This window comes from Pelobates fuscus, chromosome 1 (genome assembly GCF_036172605.1).
Source record: "Pelobates fuscus isolate aPelFus1 chromosome 1, aPelFus1.pri, whole genome shotgun sequence".
Classification (NCBI taxonomy): Eukaryota; Metazoa; Chordata; class Amphibia; order Anura; family Pelobatidae; genus Pelobates; species Pelobates fuscus.
Window position 1 is genome coordinate 419,925,165 of NC_086317.1, and position 17,952 is coordinate 419,943,116.

Genomic DNA, 17,952 nt, shown 5'->3' on the forward strand with positions numbered 1-17,952 from the left:
CATATCAAAGTTGAACACTTTGGGGTTGTTGTGAAGTATTCTATCAGCAGAGTTCACCCTAGCTGCCTTGAATTTTGCAGGCCTGACTAATATTTGAGTGGTGTCTTGATTTACTGAAAAAAAACAAAAACAAAAATTCTGGGTGCAGAGTGTCAGGTAGCGTCATCTGGCAAGTAAGAAGTCAAACAGTTAGCAAACTCTGGGCACCATAACCACTATAGTACGCTATAACCATTATGGTGCTTGGAGTGTTCCTTTAAGATAATGTAGTGTCCCTTAAATTAATATGACATCTGAAATACATTTGTTTAGTCAGTCAAAGTAGTACACAGTGAACCAATGCTTTAAAAAAACCACAATATTGTGTTTATTATCATCAACACAAAAAATAATTTACCATATAAGTTACACAGTTAACACTGAGTTCACTTGCGGTACACTTTTACACTATACATACGAAGGTTTCCAATTGTACATAGGAGTAGGGTTGCTTGGTTTTCCTCTCCCCATGCAATCCTATAACCAATCTATTGTAAACATTCATATATTCTAACACTACACATGTGCCATCAAACTAATTTAAAAGCTCTTGATTGTGATCACCTCTAACAGAGACTTGAGAATAGTTACAAGAAGTCATTTTGTGGGTCTGTTACTTCTGTACAGAAGAAGGCTCCTGTCCCAGCTAGTTTTACCAAAGCGTTGAATAAGATCAGCTCTGCCACCTTTTTTAAGTATACCAGTAATTCTTTTTGCCATGTCCCCACGGATTGAGAGTGAGTGAAAATGGTCAAAGTCCTGCCTCCCAAGTTTGCGTAAGCGCCGAGCAGCATTACGGTAGCATTTCCATGGTTGAGGTTCAATTAATAAATAGTCACAAAGGTTTGTTAGCTTGCCCAGAAAGTCTATCAGGCCCTGGTCACCATGATTTAAATGGATCCACATTGTTATTGACATGCAAAATCCTAGATCAAAGGTGGAACGGTTGAATCCATTAAGGAAATGCTGTATGGGATCCTCCGGCTCAGAGGAATCCATGATATCTAGAGTAACATATGAAATGGATTTTGGGAAGGGGTTGGAAGCTTGAGCTTTTGCAATTAGATTAGCATCAATATCACAGCCCAGAAAGTGTACGTCCACAGGAACATCTGTTGGCTCCAATGGCTGAAGGAGGTGGTTATAAAACGCTACACTCAGGTCCTGTAATACAAAAACAGTTTGTTAGATCTTAGATTAAAAAAAAATAACTAAACATGTTTGCACGAAGATACACTAGCACAACATAGTAGAGTCAGCTCTTAATGAAACCGTGAAATTGTAAATGTACCAACAAGTAAAATGTAACAAATAAATATTTAGAAAGGACTATTATAGAACAAACCTACTAGGGTTATAAAGGCTAGACAATTCATTATGTAACACTGCCGGTCAAGTACAAAACACACACACATATATATATATATATATATATATATACATATACATATACATATATGTGTTATAGTAGAAATTGTAGCCGTATTAGTCCAGTGATGTGGATGTAAAAAAAACAGATGACATTCATATCTTGTAATACCTTTTTTTTTTTTTCAAATTTATATTTTATTATTTTTCATGAGCAAAAATGATTCAGGGTACAGAATAAAGAATAGGAGATTTAGGTATCAGTACAAAACTTCCATCCATATACTGGTGGACACAATACAGCATGACAAGAGTATTCATGAGACATTCTACTTAACACATCTACAATGTTCAGGACAATACATCAAACATTTTCTCTTGAACCTGAGATTTGTCACGTCTGTGACTTTGTCACCAATGTTTGAGGCAGTCTTTGGGTGTCTCGGTCTACCTTCTATTCCTATATGTGTACGGATGGTATGGACTATGTTGGGGTACCAGAATCGGTGATGGAGGAGGATGTGAACTTGAATAGGGGAGAACCGTGGGTTGGGCAGGGAGGGTGGGGGGAGGGTGCGTAGTTGTTACCTATGTTCATTAGAAAAAAGCCTTGTCCCAGTGTTAACTTACAGTGTTAGGCTATAATGGTCTCAGTGAGCTGTCTAGCCAGCGTTCACAAGTTGTCCTTCCGTGGTTGTCTCTTCGCTGATTTCTCTTTAATCATTTTTCCCCATGTCTCCCAGGTGGCGTCAAATTGTTGAACCTGAGTCGAGGACGTAATTGCTAATCTTTCATATAAACGGAATTGCTCTATCTTGTCCTCTAACTGGGCTAGGGAGGGGCAGGCACGGGATTTCCAGTTGAGTGCTAGGAGGTTTCTAGATGCCATTAGAACCAACGTCAGAATTTGTTTGTGGCTTGAATCTATCCCTGTTGGGAATAACAACAGTAGGCAAATAGACGCCGTCAGGGCGAATTGTGGGATGCCCAGGTTGTCTAAGATATACCTTACGGTAGTCCAGAGAGGCTGAATATCCCTACAGGACCACCATAGGTGCAATAGCGAGCCTGTGGCTGAGTGGCATCTCCAACATGTCGGGTCTGTCATGGGGAACAGGTGTTGTAGTCTTTGTGGGGTCATGTACCATCTGTACAGGAGTTTTCTGTGGGCTTCCACATGGGAGAAGCACCGTGTCCGTTTGGACAACCCGTTCAGGGCTTTAAGCCACTCCTCATCTGACAGTGTTATCCCACAGTCCTTTTCCCACTGGGTTTTATGTAGGGACGGTTTGTGTGGTATGAGTTCTTGCCAGGCTTTATAGCACATAGAAAGGGTTTTGGGCTTAGTAGGAGCGGACCAGCATCTGTCTAATAGCAGGCGTGGGGTGGGCAAGGGTGGATCTTGGGAGTCCTGAGGGGGTGTCGCGTGTGCTTGTAGCACACTTTTAAGTTGTAAGTAAGAGAAGGTGGCTCGACTTGGGAGTCGCCACTGCGTCTGTAGGATTGGGAAGGCTGTCACTGCTTTGTTTGTCATTAGTTGGGATATTTTTGTAAGCCCTGCATCGTGCCAGTCTTGTAGCGGTATGTTTGGCACTACCATTCTGAGGGCTGTGATAGGTGATTTGGGGTGAAAGTAGGCGTTGTGCCCTATTGCTTTCATGAATTCGTCCCATATCGTTATTGTGAGCTGGGTAGTTGGGAAGAGGTTCTGCCGTCTCTGTCGTAGAGTTTTGGGGGTCCACAGATAGTCAAGTAGGGATTGATTGCTAAACTGTTCCCTTTCCATGTCTACCCATTGTATCGTGTTGGGTGGTGTATGTAAGAGGACACCTGAGGATAGAATTGCAGCTTTGTAGTACTGGTTGATATTTGGTAGCCCAACCCCTCCTAAGCTAGTGGCTGTCTGTAGCAGTGATATGGACACTCTGGGTTTTTTGCCTCCCCAAATAAACGTACTACATAGTTTTTGCAATGTTTTGCAGTAACTGGGCTGAACTCTGAGGGGGAGCATCCGAATGACATAGAGGATGCGGGGTAAAATCATCATTTTGTAGGCGTTGATTTTCCCTAGCCAAGAAATCATGGTGTGTTTCCATTTGTTCATTTCTGTCTTACAGAGTGCCAGCAGTGGGGTGTAGTTTGATGTGATTGTGGTTGGGATGGAGGGTGCCACTTTAATCCCTAGGTATGTGATGGATGTATGCCTCCAGTCAAATTTGTATGTGGAGCGAAGGGTATCTGTTAGGGTGTTCGTTAGGTTGATAGGTAGGGCCTGTGTTTTGTCTTGGTTCAATTTATAATAGGAGACTTTTCCGAATTGGGTTATGAGAGTCAGCATATGAGGTAGAGAGCGAATGGGGTCTGTCAGTGCTATAAAGATGTCGTCTGCGAAGAGAGCCAAACTATATGTCTTGTTTCCTATAGGGATGCCTCGTATTTCGGGGTGCAGTCTGAGTTTACATGCCAGGGGTTCTAGGGCCAGGATGTATAGTAGGGGGGATAGGGGGCAACCCTGTCGTGTTCCATTTGTGATATGGAAGGGGCTGGACAGGAAGCCTCCGTGGGAGACTCTGGCTGCTGGTTTGTGGTACAGTGCCATGATACTCCTAATAGTAGATGTAGGAAAGTTAAACTTGTGCAGAGTCTTGACCATGTATGCCCAGTTTAATCGGTCAAAGGCCTTCTCCGCGTCAAGGGCGAGAAAGAGGCCTTTCGAGTTTCTTGAGTCTAGTGAGGAAAGCATATTTAGGATTTTCCTGGTGTTGTCAGAGCCTTGGCGGCCTTTTATGAACCCGGATTGGTCATTGTGCACTAATTTGTGGAGTAATGGGGCTAACCGGTTGCTGATAAGCTTGGCATATATCTTGGCATCTCCGTTAAGCAGGGAGATAGGCCTAAAGTTTTTACACTGTGTGGGGGGTTTGCCGGGTTTGGGAAGGGTGGATATGTGGGCCAACAGCAGCTCATCAGGCAAGGCACCTACGGAGGCACAGTGGTTAAGGAGCGTTAGGAGGTGTGGTGCAAGAGTGGTTGAGAATTTCTGGTAGTAAGCGTTTGAAAAACCATCTGGGCCGGGGGATTTGTGAGCAGGGAGTTGTGAGATTACAGTTGCGAGCTCATCTGTGGAGAATGGTCGTTGTAGTATATCTAGGTCACCGTCTTTTAGCGTCGGTAGGTCGAGGTCTTGTAGAAAGCCGTCGATGTCGCTAGGGGTCGGTAGAGACATATTGGGGTCGTTTTTGAGGTTATATAGCTCACTATAGTAATTTGCAAAGAGATCAACCATATTTTGCGGGTTCAGTACCTTGTTCCCTTGTTTATCTATTAGGAAGGCAATTCTGGAGGCGACACTTCTCTCTTTTAGTTGTGAAGCCAATTTGGCACCAGCTCTATTTCCATTGGAAAAAAAGTTATGCTTTGCCTTGCGCAATAGGTGCGATGTTTTGGCCATTTCTATGTTACGTAATTGGTTTTGGAGGTCTGACAGTTTTTTATAGGTGGTCGTGCTTGGGTCGCGTTTATTGGAGTGTGTCAGTGTGGTGATTTCCGTTACCAAGGAGTTGTAGCGTGCTAGCCTCATCTTCTTAGCTCTACTGGCATGCTTTATAAAGCAACCCCGTATGACCGCTTTATGTGCCAGCCATACCTGTTCTATGGAGGTAGTTTGTGTGGTGTTTTCAGTAAAATAATGTTTGAGGTCAGCGGTGATCTGCGACACTACGAATGGGTCGGCTAGAAGGGACTCGTTGAGTCTCCAGGTGCCAGTCCCTTTGTTGGGGAATGCTTCTTTAATACTGAGGGTAATCGGGGCATGGTCGGACCAAGTAATCGTACCAATAGTGGCTTCCGCTATGTTAGGCATGGAGGTAGCTGGAATTAGAAAGCGGTCTATGCGCGAGTAGCTGTTGTGTGCAGCTGTGTGGCAGGTGTAGTCCACCTCTGTGGGGTGGAGGATGCGCCATGGATCTATCATACGGTGTGAGGCTAGTGTATTGCAAATTTTGGCTGTGAGAACCGTTCTCTGTTGCATGGTATGTCGCGATAGCCCAGTAGCAGAGGACGAGTCAGACTTGCTATCCAGTAAGAAGTTTGTGTCACCTCCAATAATTACCTCCCCATATTTATACATGTCAAGGATTGCTAGGGTTGAGGTTATAAATTCATGTTGGTTTTCATTGGGGCCATAGACATTGACCAGCGTGTACGGGGCATTATTAAGTAAACATTGGAGAATTAGATATCGACCCTTCCTATCTGCTATTTTACGGACCAAAGAGAACACTACATTTTTGCTGATTAAAATAGACACACCTCGCTGTTTGGCTGTATAGCAAGCGTGGTAGTCGTGGGGGAACCATTTGGAGTGAAACCTGGGTTTATCCTTCCATCTAAAATGCGTCTCTTGGAAGAATGCTACGAGAGCGCCGCATTTCTTAGCCTCTTGTATGGCCAGCCTGCGTTTGTTTGGTGAATTAAGCCCTTTCGTATTTAGGGACATGATCTTAATCACCATGGTATAATGACGGGGTTTGCTGCAGTTTTGTTAGTTCTTAAGAGTTTAGCGTCATAGTGGAGATCGTATATGGGACAGTTGGTCGGTATACGCACAAGGGAAGGAGTGGGGGTAACTGGGTGAGAACTATGTACAATGTTCCGTGTGTCACCAAGGGGTGACATCAAGGTACCTGAGGTAACGGATATTTACGGCTACTAGGGAGCCTTGGGGGTGGCCCTTTAAGGGCAGGATGTTGAGATCTACAGCACGGAAGATCTACAACTGTACAAATGTATGACATAGTGAGTCCGGGTGGCATTTCCCCCGGTCGCGGCAGTAACAATGAATTGCATTGTATAACCGACAGTATTAAATTAAAATAAAATACAAGGGATTAAGCAAATGATTCAAAACATAAAACCTGTGCGTCTAGTCCATTCAGTTGACACCAATTTTGAGTAGAACCAGCAGTCCTTTCAAGTTAGGGAGGTTCCGCGGTCAGAGGATGTGCGGGAAGTCTTCATTGGGTGTTCCCAGCTTTTGGTTATCGGTTTTGGTGCAGCGGTGGTCTGCAGGGCCCTTTCAGGGCTGTCAGAGTGTAGTGGAATGTCCCATTCCTGGAGAATTCTCTTTCCCTCTTCTGGGTTGAATATTGGTTTATCCACGCCATTCCGCTTGATCAAGAGCTTTGTGGGGAAGCCCCATTTGTAGGGGACGTTCGCTGCCCGCAGCGCTGCAGTGATGGGCGCGAAAGTGCGGCGCGCTATCATGGTGGTCGATGAGAGGTCTGTGAAGAGCTTAACATCTCTGTAGGGCGCTGGCCAGTGGCTCGTGGTTCTGGCTGCCTGCATAATGCGGTCTTTGACAGGGTAGAAGTGGACCCTGGTAATGGTGTCTCGTGGCGTGTCAGGTGGGAGATGTCTGGGCTTAGGGAGACGGTGCGTCCTGTCCAGGAGCAGTTCTGATTCTGTTAGTGAGGGGATAAGCACTCTAAAGAGATCTTGAACATATTTAGTTAAACTTGTCTGTGTCACAGATTCTGGGATACCTCTAATGCGTACGTTATTCCTCCGACTTCTGTCTTCCTGGTCAGCAACTTTCTCTTCCAGTGTCTTGATCTTTTGTGACAAGGAGGTATAGGCTGCTGCCATGGAGTTATGCGCGTCTGTTAGTTCCTCTGTGCACTCTTCCAGGCGTGCAGTCCTCTCCCCAATGCTGTTGATGTCAGATCTGATGTCTGCTGCTATTTGGTGTAAGTCTGTTTTAAATGAGGTTTTTAGTTCTTGCATGATCGCCCTGATGGATGAGTTTGTGGCTGGGCTGTCTGGTCTGTGCCTGTAGTCACCAGTATCAGAGTAACATGCTGGGGATCGCGGCCTACCGGCGCCATCTTGCTCACCGTGTTCCGGCGGCAGTGTTTTCTCCAGATGGGCATTTATGGTTTTTTGTTTCATTTTTTTCTGCGGTTTTGTCGCCATCGGGTAGCAGAGCGGTTCCCCTTGTATGTTGTGCGTTTTGCCGGCGATCCGTCGGTTATATCAAGCTGTTTTAGCCGCGATATCGGAGGAGCTCCGGTCTCTCACGTCCGCTCACATGTGCGGTCAGGACACGCCCTTGTAATACCTTTTTTTATTGGACTAACAGAATATTTTAATGACAAGCTTTCAGGAAAACCTCCCTTTCTCAAGTCTGAAGCATGTCTGAGCAAGATGACATATCAAATTCAAAGTTGAGTTGTGATACAGGGGTTGAAGAGACATAAGTGCAGATAAGACAGGTTTGATAGAACATAGACACCATTCATTCCTGTAAGTTTTCTTGTTATTGTCCTATTTATAGTTAAATCCCCACTCATAATATTGTAAAGCGCTACGGAATCTGTTATTTAAATGACAATAATAATAATAATAATAATAATAACCTCGTTAAACGCTTACACCATAGTGAACAAGTCACAGAAAATCAACACTCACGTTTTGGAGGACTGCTAAATGGATAGTGTGTAATGTTTACAATTGCACGGCAAATATTATAAAGCAAAAAAAAGGAAGATTTTTGTCAATGCGACTGCATGGCAACATAATCTAATAAAATACTTATCAAAATACAAAGTGCTATTGGTTTTAAGACAAATAGTGCTACAGTCTATCCAATATATAACCTAAAACGGTTTATCATAAAACCAATCTTTGTATTTTGGATTATTTTGATAAGCACTTTATGCCGTCTCATTGTCAAACATATCGATTTTTGTACTTAATGGTACGTTTATCAGTGTTTTACATTCAATTGTAAACTTTATACACTATTGTTGTATTTATATATTTTTGTATATTCTCTGGCAGGGCTTGACACATGACAGGCGCCAGATCGCCATGGTGACTAGCAAGTTTGTCCTGGCTTCTGGGTGCTTGTCAGCCCATTGAACACTGCACAGATGCTTGCCAGTGCAGTGGTGTGACTTCAGGGATCGCAAGTGCATCTTCTAGGCCCTTTGTGTTCCTCCGACATGGAGGTCCCTAAAGCTTGCCAGCTGCCTGTGTTAGGGGTCCCCCAAGAGGCTGGCGGCTGTGAACGAGCTGTAAACTTCTTGCTTTGCTCTCTAGCACGCCCTGCTGTAATGCCGGGAGCAGGAATATGGCGTCACTCGGGCCGTGGCATCACTAAACAGCGAGCTAGAGAGCAGAGCCTGAAGATTACAGGATCGCAGCAGCTCCACTGGAGCCCAAGGAAATGAGTAGGGAGGCTGGGTGGATGTAAATTTAAAATCAAACAAATTTTAATTTACATCCACTGGTACTTTAACCAAAAGTCAAGTGTAAAAAATAAAAATAAAAAGTCATAAAAAAAAAAAAATTTCATAAAAAAATAAATAAAAAAAGATACATTGTATAAAATATCTGGTGTGTCAAATCAGAATATATTCATTATCTGCATAAGATAAATACCCATGACATCTACTCTTCCTCATGTGTAAATTTAGAGAAACACTATTGTTTTAGGAATACATACATGTATTCCTGACTTAAATATTTAGTTGACCGGCCCCTCTCCAATTGCACAGAAAATATGTTTTTACTCAATCATAACCTAGGCTTATCCAGGACTTTTCTATTCTAGATTTTATATTATATGTTATATGTTTACATTGTACTAATAAATTAAACTATTTTAGAATAGTCCTCTGGAGCCTATTGAATCTAGTTAGGGGAAGTGCCATCCCCACAAATATTGGCACGTAGCTACTACTCCTCAGAGCCAGGATACAGGGCACTGAATAAGGTGAGCACTTTAATTATTCTCACCTCCATACAATTTGAGTAAGACTGCACATTTGTTCCCTTCTCTCCATGTTTTATCTTTGAGATACATCATATCGTGGACTGTAGGTGTGATGCTGCCTTAAAAGCATACATGCCTGATTAGGGAGCCAGTGTTCATATAAAGGCTCCTTTAAATGTGAGTGTTCCACTTCACCACCATTGTATCTGATTTTATTTTGATGTACCATCTGAACTATATTGCTTTTTCTATTTTTTTTTCCACGTGTATTATACACAAAGCTTGTCATCAAGTTGTATGGGGTAAGTGTACCCCGCCACTTTTTAAGCGCTCCACTTATAGATGTAGATTTTTCACTTATACCGCCTTATAGATTTTGGACTTTTTTTAGGTGTGGATAAGAGTATTTCCACACAAGTGTTTTAAGCTGCTGTAAATTTGATGGATGAAGGGTTTATTAACAAACTTGGAATCATGGTAAGTGGATATTGAATAAATAAAATCAATAATGAAAAGAAAATTTAATGCAAAGTCTGAACTAAAAATGCAGAATTTAAACATACACTCCAGCTTTTTTTGCTTTGAATTTGTAATTCCTATGTAGTTTATTTAGCAAAATAATAACTTCAACCATTAACCATTAAAGTCACTTGCCAGGATTTTTTTTTTTTTTTGAGAACCACAGCAACGTTACACACTCAGATCTCTGTCAAGTGAGTGATCTTAAAGATTCGAGCGTGGATCAAAACGTTGCAGTGTTTGCTGTGTTTCTCCAAAAAAAAGAAAAAACTGCGGTTTGAAAAAGACCCTGAGTGCCTGGATTACATTGTCTTCACTATATGGAATGAGGGTTTGCCAGCCCTAGGTACAGTGCACTGAGGTCTACAAGTGCGGATCCCTCCTTTGTTTGCAATCTAATAAAATAAGAAGCATTACATACCACTTTGTGCTGGGGGCACAATCAGACAGTCAGAAAGAGAACACCCCTGGCTGTCTGACTTCTACATAATACTTCTCCATTAATTTATAGGGTTTTAAAGCAAAACTTGAAAAGGGTAAGAGAATCGTTCTGTCGTGGTTATGGTGCCAACAATAACATTTGAAAATTGACTTATTTCTTGGGGTCTACTGGTCATTGCTCCTTGTGTCCTCTGCAGACAGATTCTCTCTGCATGGCCATATGCTTCCGGCAGAACCCAGGTAAGCTGTGAAACCTTTCTAAAACTGATTCTGGAAGGGCAATAGGGCACTTCTGGCACCATAACCACTATAACTTTAAATACAAGGGCCTGGCATTGCAGATCTTGTGCCATGTAACCCCAAAGACCCCTATCAAATTGCTGAGAATTTAAAATCAAGTCGCAAAATTAAAGGGTTACTCCAAGCACCATGACCCACAGTCTAGCGAAATCCTCCACAAACATCAACGTTTATGACATGACTGAATACAGTACTGATGCTGCTCATGGATGGTTAGCTGTCAGGAGCTTAAGACAAAAAATGACGGCACCTGTACGAGAAAGATTTAAGTGTAACTACCCTCCGCACCCCGAGAAGGGATATCACTTTATTGGGTATTTGCAAAGTATGCAAGGACCCCAGAAGGTGACAGTGCCACTTTAAACCGCACTATGTACTTTATCAAAAGTGGAATGGACTGGCCAGCAAAGCTAAATGTCAGCCAGTTATGCAGGCACCCCAGAAAGATGGCCCCAGCATTACCATCACTGATACTCCAGGCTCTACTTGGAAATAAATAAATCATGTATGTCCCAGTATATTTATATATCTATCATTAACAATCATTAATCCTATTTTTTTTTTAAAACAGAAATGTTATCTCTCTCTCTCTCTCTCTCTCACACACATATTTTACATGGACTATACCCCCAACAAATGGGACAGTGATGGGAGTTACAATAAAGCAACAAAGCTCAATTAAAACATAATTAAACCACTCACTCCTGAGTTACACCCAACGTCCAGACACATGATTGGGGCTTCACATGATCTGTGGAGCAGGCTACGAAGCTTCCCTGGAGGTAGGAGGCTAATACGGTTCTCCGGCGGATTAAAACTATAATAATTAGGGAAGTTCCCATATGGAGCAGCACCCGGGTCCTCGTAAGGAGCTTCAATCTCCTGATCTTCCATTACCACAACGTGACTGAGGCAGCAGAGTGAAGCATGCTGCACAGTACACTTCCTGGGTTTCAGTCATATTGCTACACCAAAGCTGCACGCTGTGCTCTCGCCGCCATCTTGGTTCCTGGCATAGTGCAATGATGTGCATCCAAGTTAGTGTTTCATATGACAAACCTATTCCCTACATTATTTACTGGATTTACATGATTGAATAATTATTGCAGTTAATATACTGTCAAGATACCGATTTTTATGGGAGAATAAGCTCTCTCAGTGCATGACAAAATATATTTAATTTACTTGAAAGGATTTTTTTTATGATAGAAAAGCAGGTATAATCAATAATTTAGGGATGGTATGAAGGAACATTTTCATTTTTAAAAATTGTATGTCAGTAGTTTTTTTTCTAATATATATTGAGTGGTACGTTTTTTATTGTTTATTTTTTGTAATCTTATATAGCAGTGTTTTTTTTTTTTTTTTTTGTTGTTTTTTTTTAGAATTGTGGGGAGATGAAAACTGACTTGCAGTTTGTGGCTTACAAACACTACTCATACAGATTCTATTGACCATGATCACTTTTAATCACTCCAGTGGTCATGGTGCTTAATACTGCAAAATTGTTAGTTTATCTGGTTTACTATTCATAAGTATGTTTTTTTTATTAAAATGAACTTTTTTGTTTATTCTATAAACTACTGTCAATATTTCTCCCAAATTACAAAAAAAAAAAAAAAAAGTATTGTCATATTGCATTTATTTGTAGAAAATAACTGGTCAAAATAACAAAAACGAGTTTTCAGACCTGTAATACAAAGAAAACATGTTCATATTAATTTTTAAACAACACAATACTAATGTTTTAACTTGGGAATGATACCGGAGAAACTGACGGAAGCGAAGCACAGAGAGATGGACACAGGTTTCTTCAGGAAGGAAGAGATTCTTTATTGGATCACCGATCGGGACTCAGAGGGACTAATGTCACCAAAAATACAGCAAGTTCTGAGCCCCGGACAATAGTGCAGGCTCCTTATATAGGCACATAACTCCTCCCATATTAAGCTCCACCCGCACATTCTCTTAACCAATCAACACAAATAAGAATTAACTTCCTGTTTGACCGCATGGCTTGTCCAGCACAATGGAGGAGGGGAATACTATATCCTGTATTCTTGCACATGCTCCGTACACTACTGATCGTATCTTGCCTCGTGCAACCAACTGATCGATACGTCAGCATATGCACGTACACATGCCACGTGGTAATCTCGGCCTACTAAATTTATTTTTACCGAGATTCCACCACATTCCCCCCTTTGATGCCTCTTGATATTTCACAATTACTTGAGGCATCACTTAACCTTAGTTTGCATACACCGCAAGTTACCTTGAACCAGACCAGACTTATCTTATGATGTGAATCTTCAACATTCATCTTCCTGCATTGGTTCTCCCTGATCTAGAGCCTCATATTTATAAATTGCCATTATCTGTGCAGCAGCCTTCCTCTCTGCTATATTTTCTATCAGGCTTTGCACAGATCTAACTACTAAGGGTATAAGACACGGCAGGAGTAGACACAACATTAAAATCAGTAGGACTCCACCTACCACTGCCTTAAGCCCTCCAAACCACTCATACCAGCTACCAAACCAACTACTTGGATTGTACCCTTTCCATACCTGAGTAGGCACATGCGCTAGTTTAACCATATGGCTAGTAAGCTCAGCTATTGCTTGCCCTTCGTCATCTATTTGAAGACAGCAATTGCTCAGGTTAAACTTCCCACATACACCTCCCTCTACTGCCAAAAGGTAATCCAAGGCTAATCTATTCTGGTAGACTGCTGTCCTCATCCTGGTATTATGCTTCGCTAGAAGATTGAGCGCTTGTGATGTCTCGTTAGTAATAATCTCAACCACCGCCTGTAATCTTATAATACGGTTGAGCATATAAATAGGGGTTCTATAACCAAAGGTACCATCTTCTGCCCACGTGGCTGGCCCATAATAATCTATAATACGCTGGGGAGGCCATTCATTATCTTCCCAGGCGCCTATCTCTATGGGTCCCCTTTTCTTCCTATGATTCACATCATACACTTTAACACCTAAAGTCTCACCTGTTTCAATAGGTAACAAGAAGAAGGATGGTTTGAGCATACCCAACACACATGCCCCTTCCCAGTCCTGTGGCAACTCCGAATAGGCTTTCTTACCACAGATCCAGTACAAATTTGCTGGGGCTCTCCAGGTAGATGTGATGGATAGGTCAAACCACACATCCTTTAAATTGGCGTATCTAGCAAACGGGTTAGGTGGTTCTGAGACATTTGAAGCCGACCACCAAGTTGTATTCTTTGTATCATCATCATAAGCTTTTTGCCCTAGACAAGTTAATTCTCCTACAGAAGTATTATACATCATTCCTTTCCTTGCTATGCAAACATAACCTATGATGGAGGTCTTTAATCTCCACTCAGATTTACCTCTAACACTCATATGATAATCGGCTTGTGTAGATATTAATTGGTCAACTGCCTCAGAACCGGACATTACCTCCTTTGCTTCCCAAGGCCATTGGTCTCCCATGTTAGTACCTCCACACACATAGCAGTTGGTAACATTAAGACTACCGGCAATACTTTCAGCTAAATCAATGAACAGGTTTTTAGCATTATGGGGGATCTTATTATCTATGCTCATCTCTTCATAAAAGGAATGGTATACTTGATGAGTTTGGGAGGATACCGTATCAGTCTCTATCCCTATAAACAATACTGTCCCAGGATCTAAACCCGTCCCATATATTTGAAACCCAAATAAATTACCATATGTATCTAAGAACTTGTCGGGGTTATTTATAAGTATATGGACTGGATTGCATTGTCTACTGTCTGTCCCCAAGTTGCCCACCCCACACAAGACCAATATGGGCAAAAGTTATAATCTCTATTTGGGCATCTAGGACTCACATATTTATTTTTACTACTGGGACAAATATATTTATCATTAGACCCATACGTCCTCTCCCATGTAAGATCCCCACATACATTCCACGGCTTTCTACCACTTGATATCGCCTTACATGCATCAAATAGCAGAACACCCGAAGAATGTACGGATTCTAACACCGTCTTATTAATTAGGGTCCCCTGAGGATCTCCATTCCTGAGAGTCAACCAAATTGTACGAGGTTGATACTCCGGACTGAAGCACTTAGGTTCTCCTACTCCTAAATGGCACACACTATATTCTATATTAAGGTATCTACATCTTGATACATCTCCTTTACACTCGTATTGTGAATGCCAAATTAGGGTTTGGGAAATATGATTACCTGTTCTTGTAGTCTTAATGCATACCTCACAGCTAGGAGTGTCGGTACCTCTACCTTCCTGAATATAAAAACACACATAAATAAACATTATCATAAACACATCTTTCGTCGTCATCCTCAGTCTTCGTCCGTGCGAAGGCACCTCAGCTTCCAGGATGTAAGGGCTGCAGGGAATGGAGTTCTGCTCGTCTTCACAGGAGTCCCTTCGAGACTTTCCTGGCTTATACACTATATGTCGGTGAGCGGACAGGCTTTATTATGGCCGTCTAAACACTCACTTCACCAAATCTCTGTAACAATAAAATTTGTAATCCACAAAGTTCCTCGTTACTCCGACTGAGTCGTGCGTTTTAACCGGATCTTGCAGGGATTCTCTGGATCTGCTGTAACTTGCCAAGAATCGACTGCTGCTGGTTTAACCCTGGAGTGATGTATCCACGGAGTCACTTCGGCTACTTTTATCGCTGTAGGGGTAGACAAAAGAACAACATAAGGACCTCTCCACTTGGGCCCTAACGGTACATTATTCCACTCTTTAATCCACACTTGATCTCCTGGATGGTAACTATGAACTGGGGGATAAATATTCACAGGTAATCTATCTTGTACCCATTTCTGTACCTCCTCCATAGTCTTACCCAACTCTACAACCTGCTGCCGGGTAATTCCTTCTCCCAACTGACTCAAATCCCCCCTTAAGTTACCAAGTACGGGAGGTGGTCGCCCATACATGATTTCAAAAGGAGAGAGGCCCATCCTTCTGGTAGGGGTACTGCGGATTCGCAATAGAGCTATGGGTAAGAGAACGTTCCACTTAAGTTGGGTTTCCTGACACATTTTAGCCAACTGATTCTTAATAGTTCTATTCATTCTCTCTACCTTACCAGAACTCTGGGGTCTATATGCCGTATGAAGCCTCCACTTTATACCAAGCATATGAGTCAGTTGTTGTAGGCACTGATGAACAAAAGCTGGACCATTGTCCGATCCTATAGAGCAGGGTAGTCCATATCGGGGTATTATTTCTCGTAGCAGGAATCTCACAACTTCTCCTGCTTTCTCTGTACGAGTAGAACATGCTTCTACCCAGCCTGAATAGGTGCACACAATTACCAACAGGTAACGATGTCCACCCGATTTAGGCATCACTGTATAGTCAATTTGTAGATCGGACATGGGGAGTCCCCCCATAAACTGGACTCCTGGTGGCTTTACTGGTCCTTGCCTTGCATTATTTTTAGCACACGTTACACATCTTCGTACAATGGCCTGAGTCAAGTTGGACAATCTTGGTATGTAGAAATGTTTTCTGAGAGATTCTTCTGTGCTGTCTCTCCCAGAATGTGTCCCGTTGTGATAGTTTTGGACAATTTCTACCGCTAGTGATGCTGGAATGACTATTCTTCCATCTTCTAACTGATACCATTTGTTCTCCAAATACTTTCCAGGTTCAGTCTTTAACCACTCCTCTTCTTGAGCTGTATAAACTGGAGTCCATTGAGACAGTGGAGTTGGTATAAGAGCAGCTATATGCCCCACATATTCCTGTCTTCCCGATTCAGCGGCACGCTTAGCTGTACTGTCTGCCATCCGATTTCCTTTAGTTACATCACCATCTCCTCTCAGATGCGCTCGACAATGTATGATACCGACTTCTTTCGGCTCCCACACTGCTTCCAATAGTTGTAGGATTTCAGCTGCATACTTGATTTCTTTGCCTTCTGAATTCAATAGTCCTCTTTCTTTATACAAAGCTCCGTGGGCATGAGTGGTTAAAAACGCATACTTGGAGTCCGTGTAGATGTTCACTCTTAAACCTTCAGCCAATTGTAACGCTCGTGTCAGTGCTATCAATTCTGCCTTTTGTGCTGATGTTCCTTTCGCCAGTGGCCGAGCTTCTATCACCTTGTCTATTGTTGTTACTGCATATCCTGCATAGCGGATCCCTTCTTTCACATAACTACTGCCGTCGGTGTAATATTGAACATCGGGGTTCTGGATGGGAAAATCACGAAGATCTGGTCTACTTGAAAATACTTCATCCATTACTTCCAAACAATCATGTTGACTTTCAGTAGGTTGTGGCAAAAGGGTAGCTGGATTTAAGGTGTTTACAGTCTCTAAATGCACTCTTGGGTTTTCACACAACATTGCTTGATACTTGGTCATACGGCTATTACTAAACCAATGATTTCCTTTGTAATCCAACAACGTCTGTACTGCATGTGGGACTCGTACATAAAGTTCTTGACCCAGAGTGAGTTTATCGGCTTCAGCTACTAGCAGGGCGGCTGCAGCTACGGCTCTTAGACAAGGTGGAAGTCCGCTGGCCACTGCATCCAGTTGCTTAGACATGTAGGCAACAGGTCTTTGCCATGATCCCAAGTACTGTGTCAATACTCCCACAGCCATTCTTCTTTGCTCATGTACATACAGGTAGAATGGTCGTGTGTGATCAGGTAGACCTAATGCTGGGGCACTCATCAAAGCCTTCTTCACATCTTCAAATGCCGTTTGCTGTTCTTGAGTCCATAAGAAGGGGTCGTGCTCTGTACCTTTGATAGCTGCATACAGAGGTTTTGCCAGTATCGCCTAGCTGGGAATCCATATCCTACAGAAGCCTGCTGCCCCCAAGAATTCTCGCACTTGTCTTCTATTCTTGGGTATCGGTATTTGGCACACAGCTTCTTTTCTCTCTGGCCCCATAATTCTTTGACCTTCAGAGATATGGAATCCCAGATATTTGACAGTTGGCAAACACAACTGAGCCTTCTTTCTAGACACCTTGTATCCTGCCTTCCAGAGAATGTGTAGTAGATCGTGCGTTGCTTGCTGACATATTTCCTTTGTAACTGCTGCTATCAACAAGTCATCTACATACTGTAACAATACACACTCTCCTGGGATGGACTCGAAATCCAGTAGATCTTGACTTAGAGCTGAACCAAATAGGGTAGGTGAATTTTTAAACCCTTGGGGCAGTCTTGTCCAGGTCATTTGGCGTTTTGAGCCCGTTACAGCGTTTTCCCATTGGAAAGCGAAGATACATTGACTTTCTGCGGCAATTCGGAGGCAAAAGAAGGCATCTTTTAGATCTAAGACTGTAAAGTAAGTAGCCCCGCCCGGAATTAAAGCAAGCAGGTTATATGGATTGGGTACAACTGGATGTATACTAACAACCGCATCATTGACTGCTCTCAAGTCCTGCACAGGTCGATACTCATCTGTACCGGGCTTTTGAACAGGCAGCAATGGGGTGTTCCAGGGGGAAGTACAGAATT

The 17,952-nt window shown here is 42.5% G+C and overlaps 1 protein-coding gene across 1 annotated transcript; it reads right to left on the bottom strand.

Moving 5' to 3' along the window:
* Positions 1-407: 407 nt before the first annotated feature.
* On the bottom strand, positions 408-11,444 carry BCDIN3D (BCDIN3 domain containing RNA methyltransferase). The gene is made up of 2 exons (XM_063444826.1): positions 11,147-11,444; positions 408-1,203 (listed from the first exon to the last, which is right to left on the bottom strand). Exons 1-2 carry the CDS (start codon positions 11,336-11,338, stop codon positions 637-639), a joined length of 759 nt encoding a protein of 252 aa, XP_063300896.1. The 5' UTR covers positions 11,339-11,444; the 3' UTR covers positions 408-636.
* Between the last annotated feature and the right edge of the window lie 6,508 nt (positions 11,445-17,952).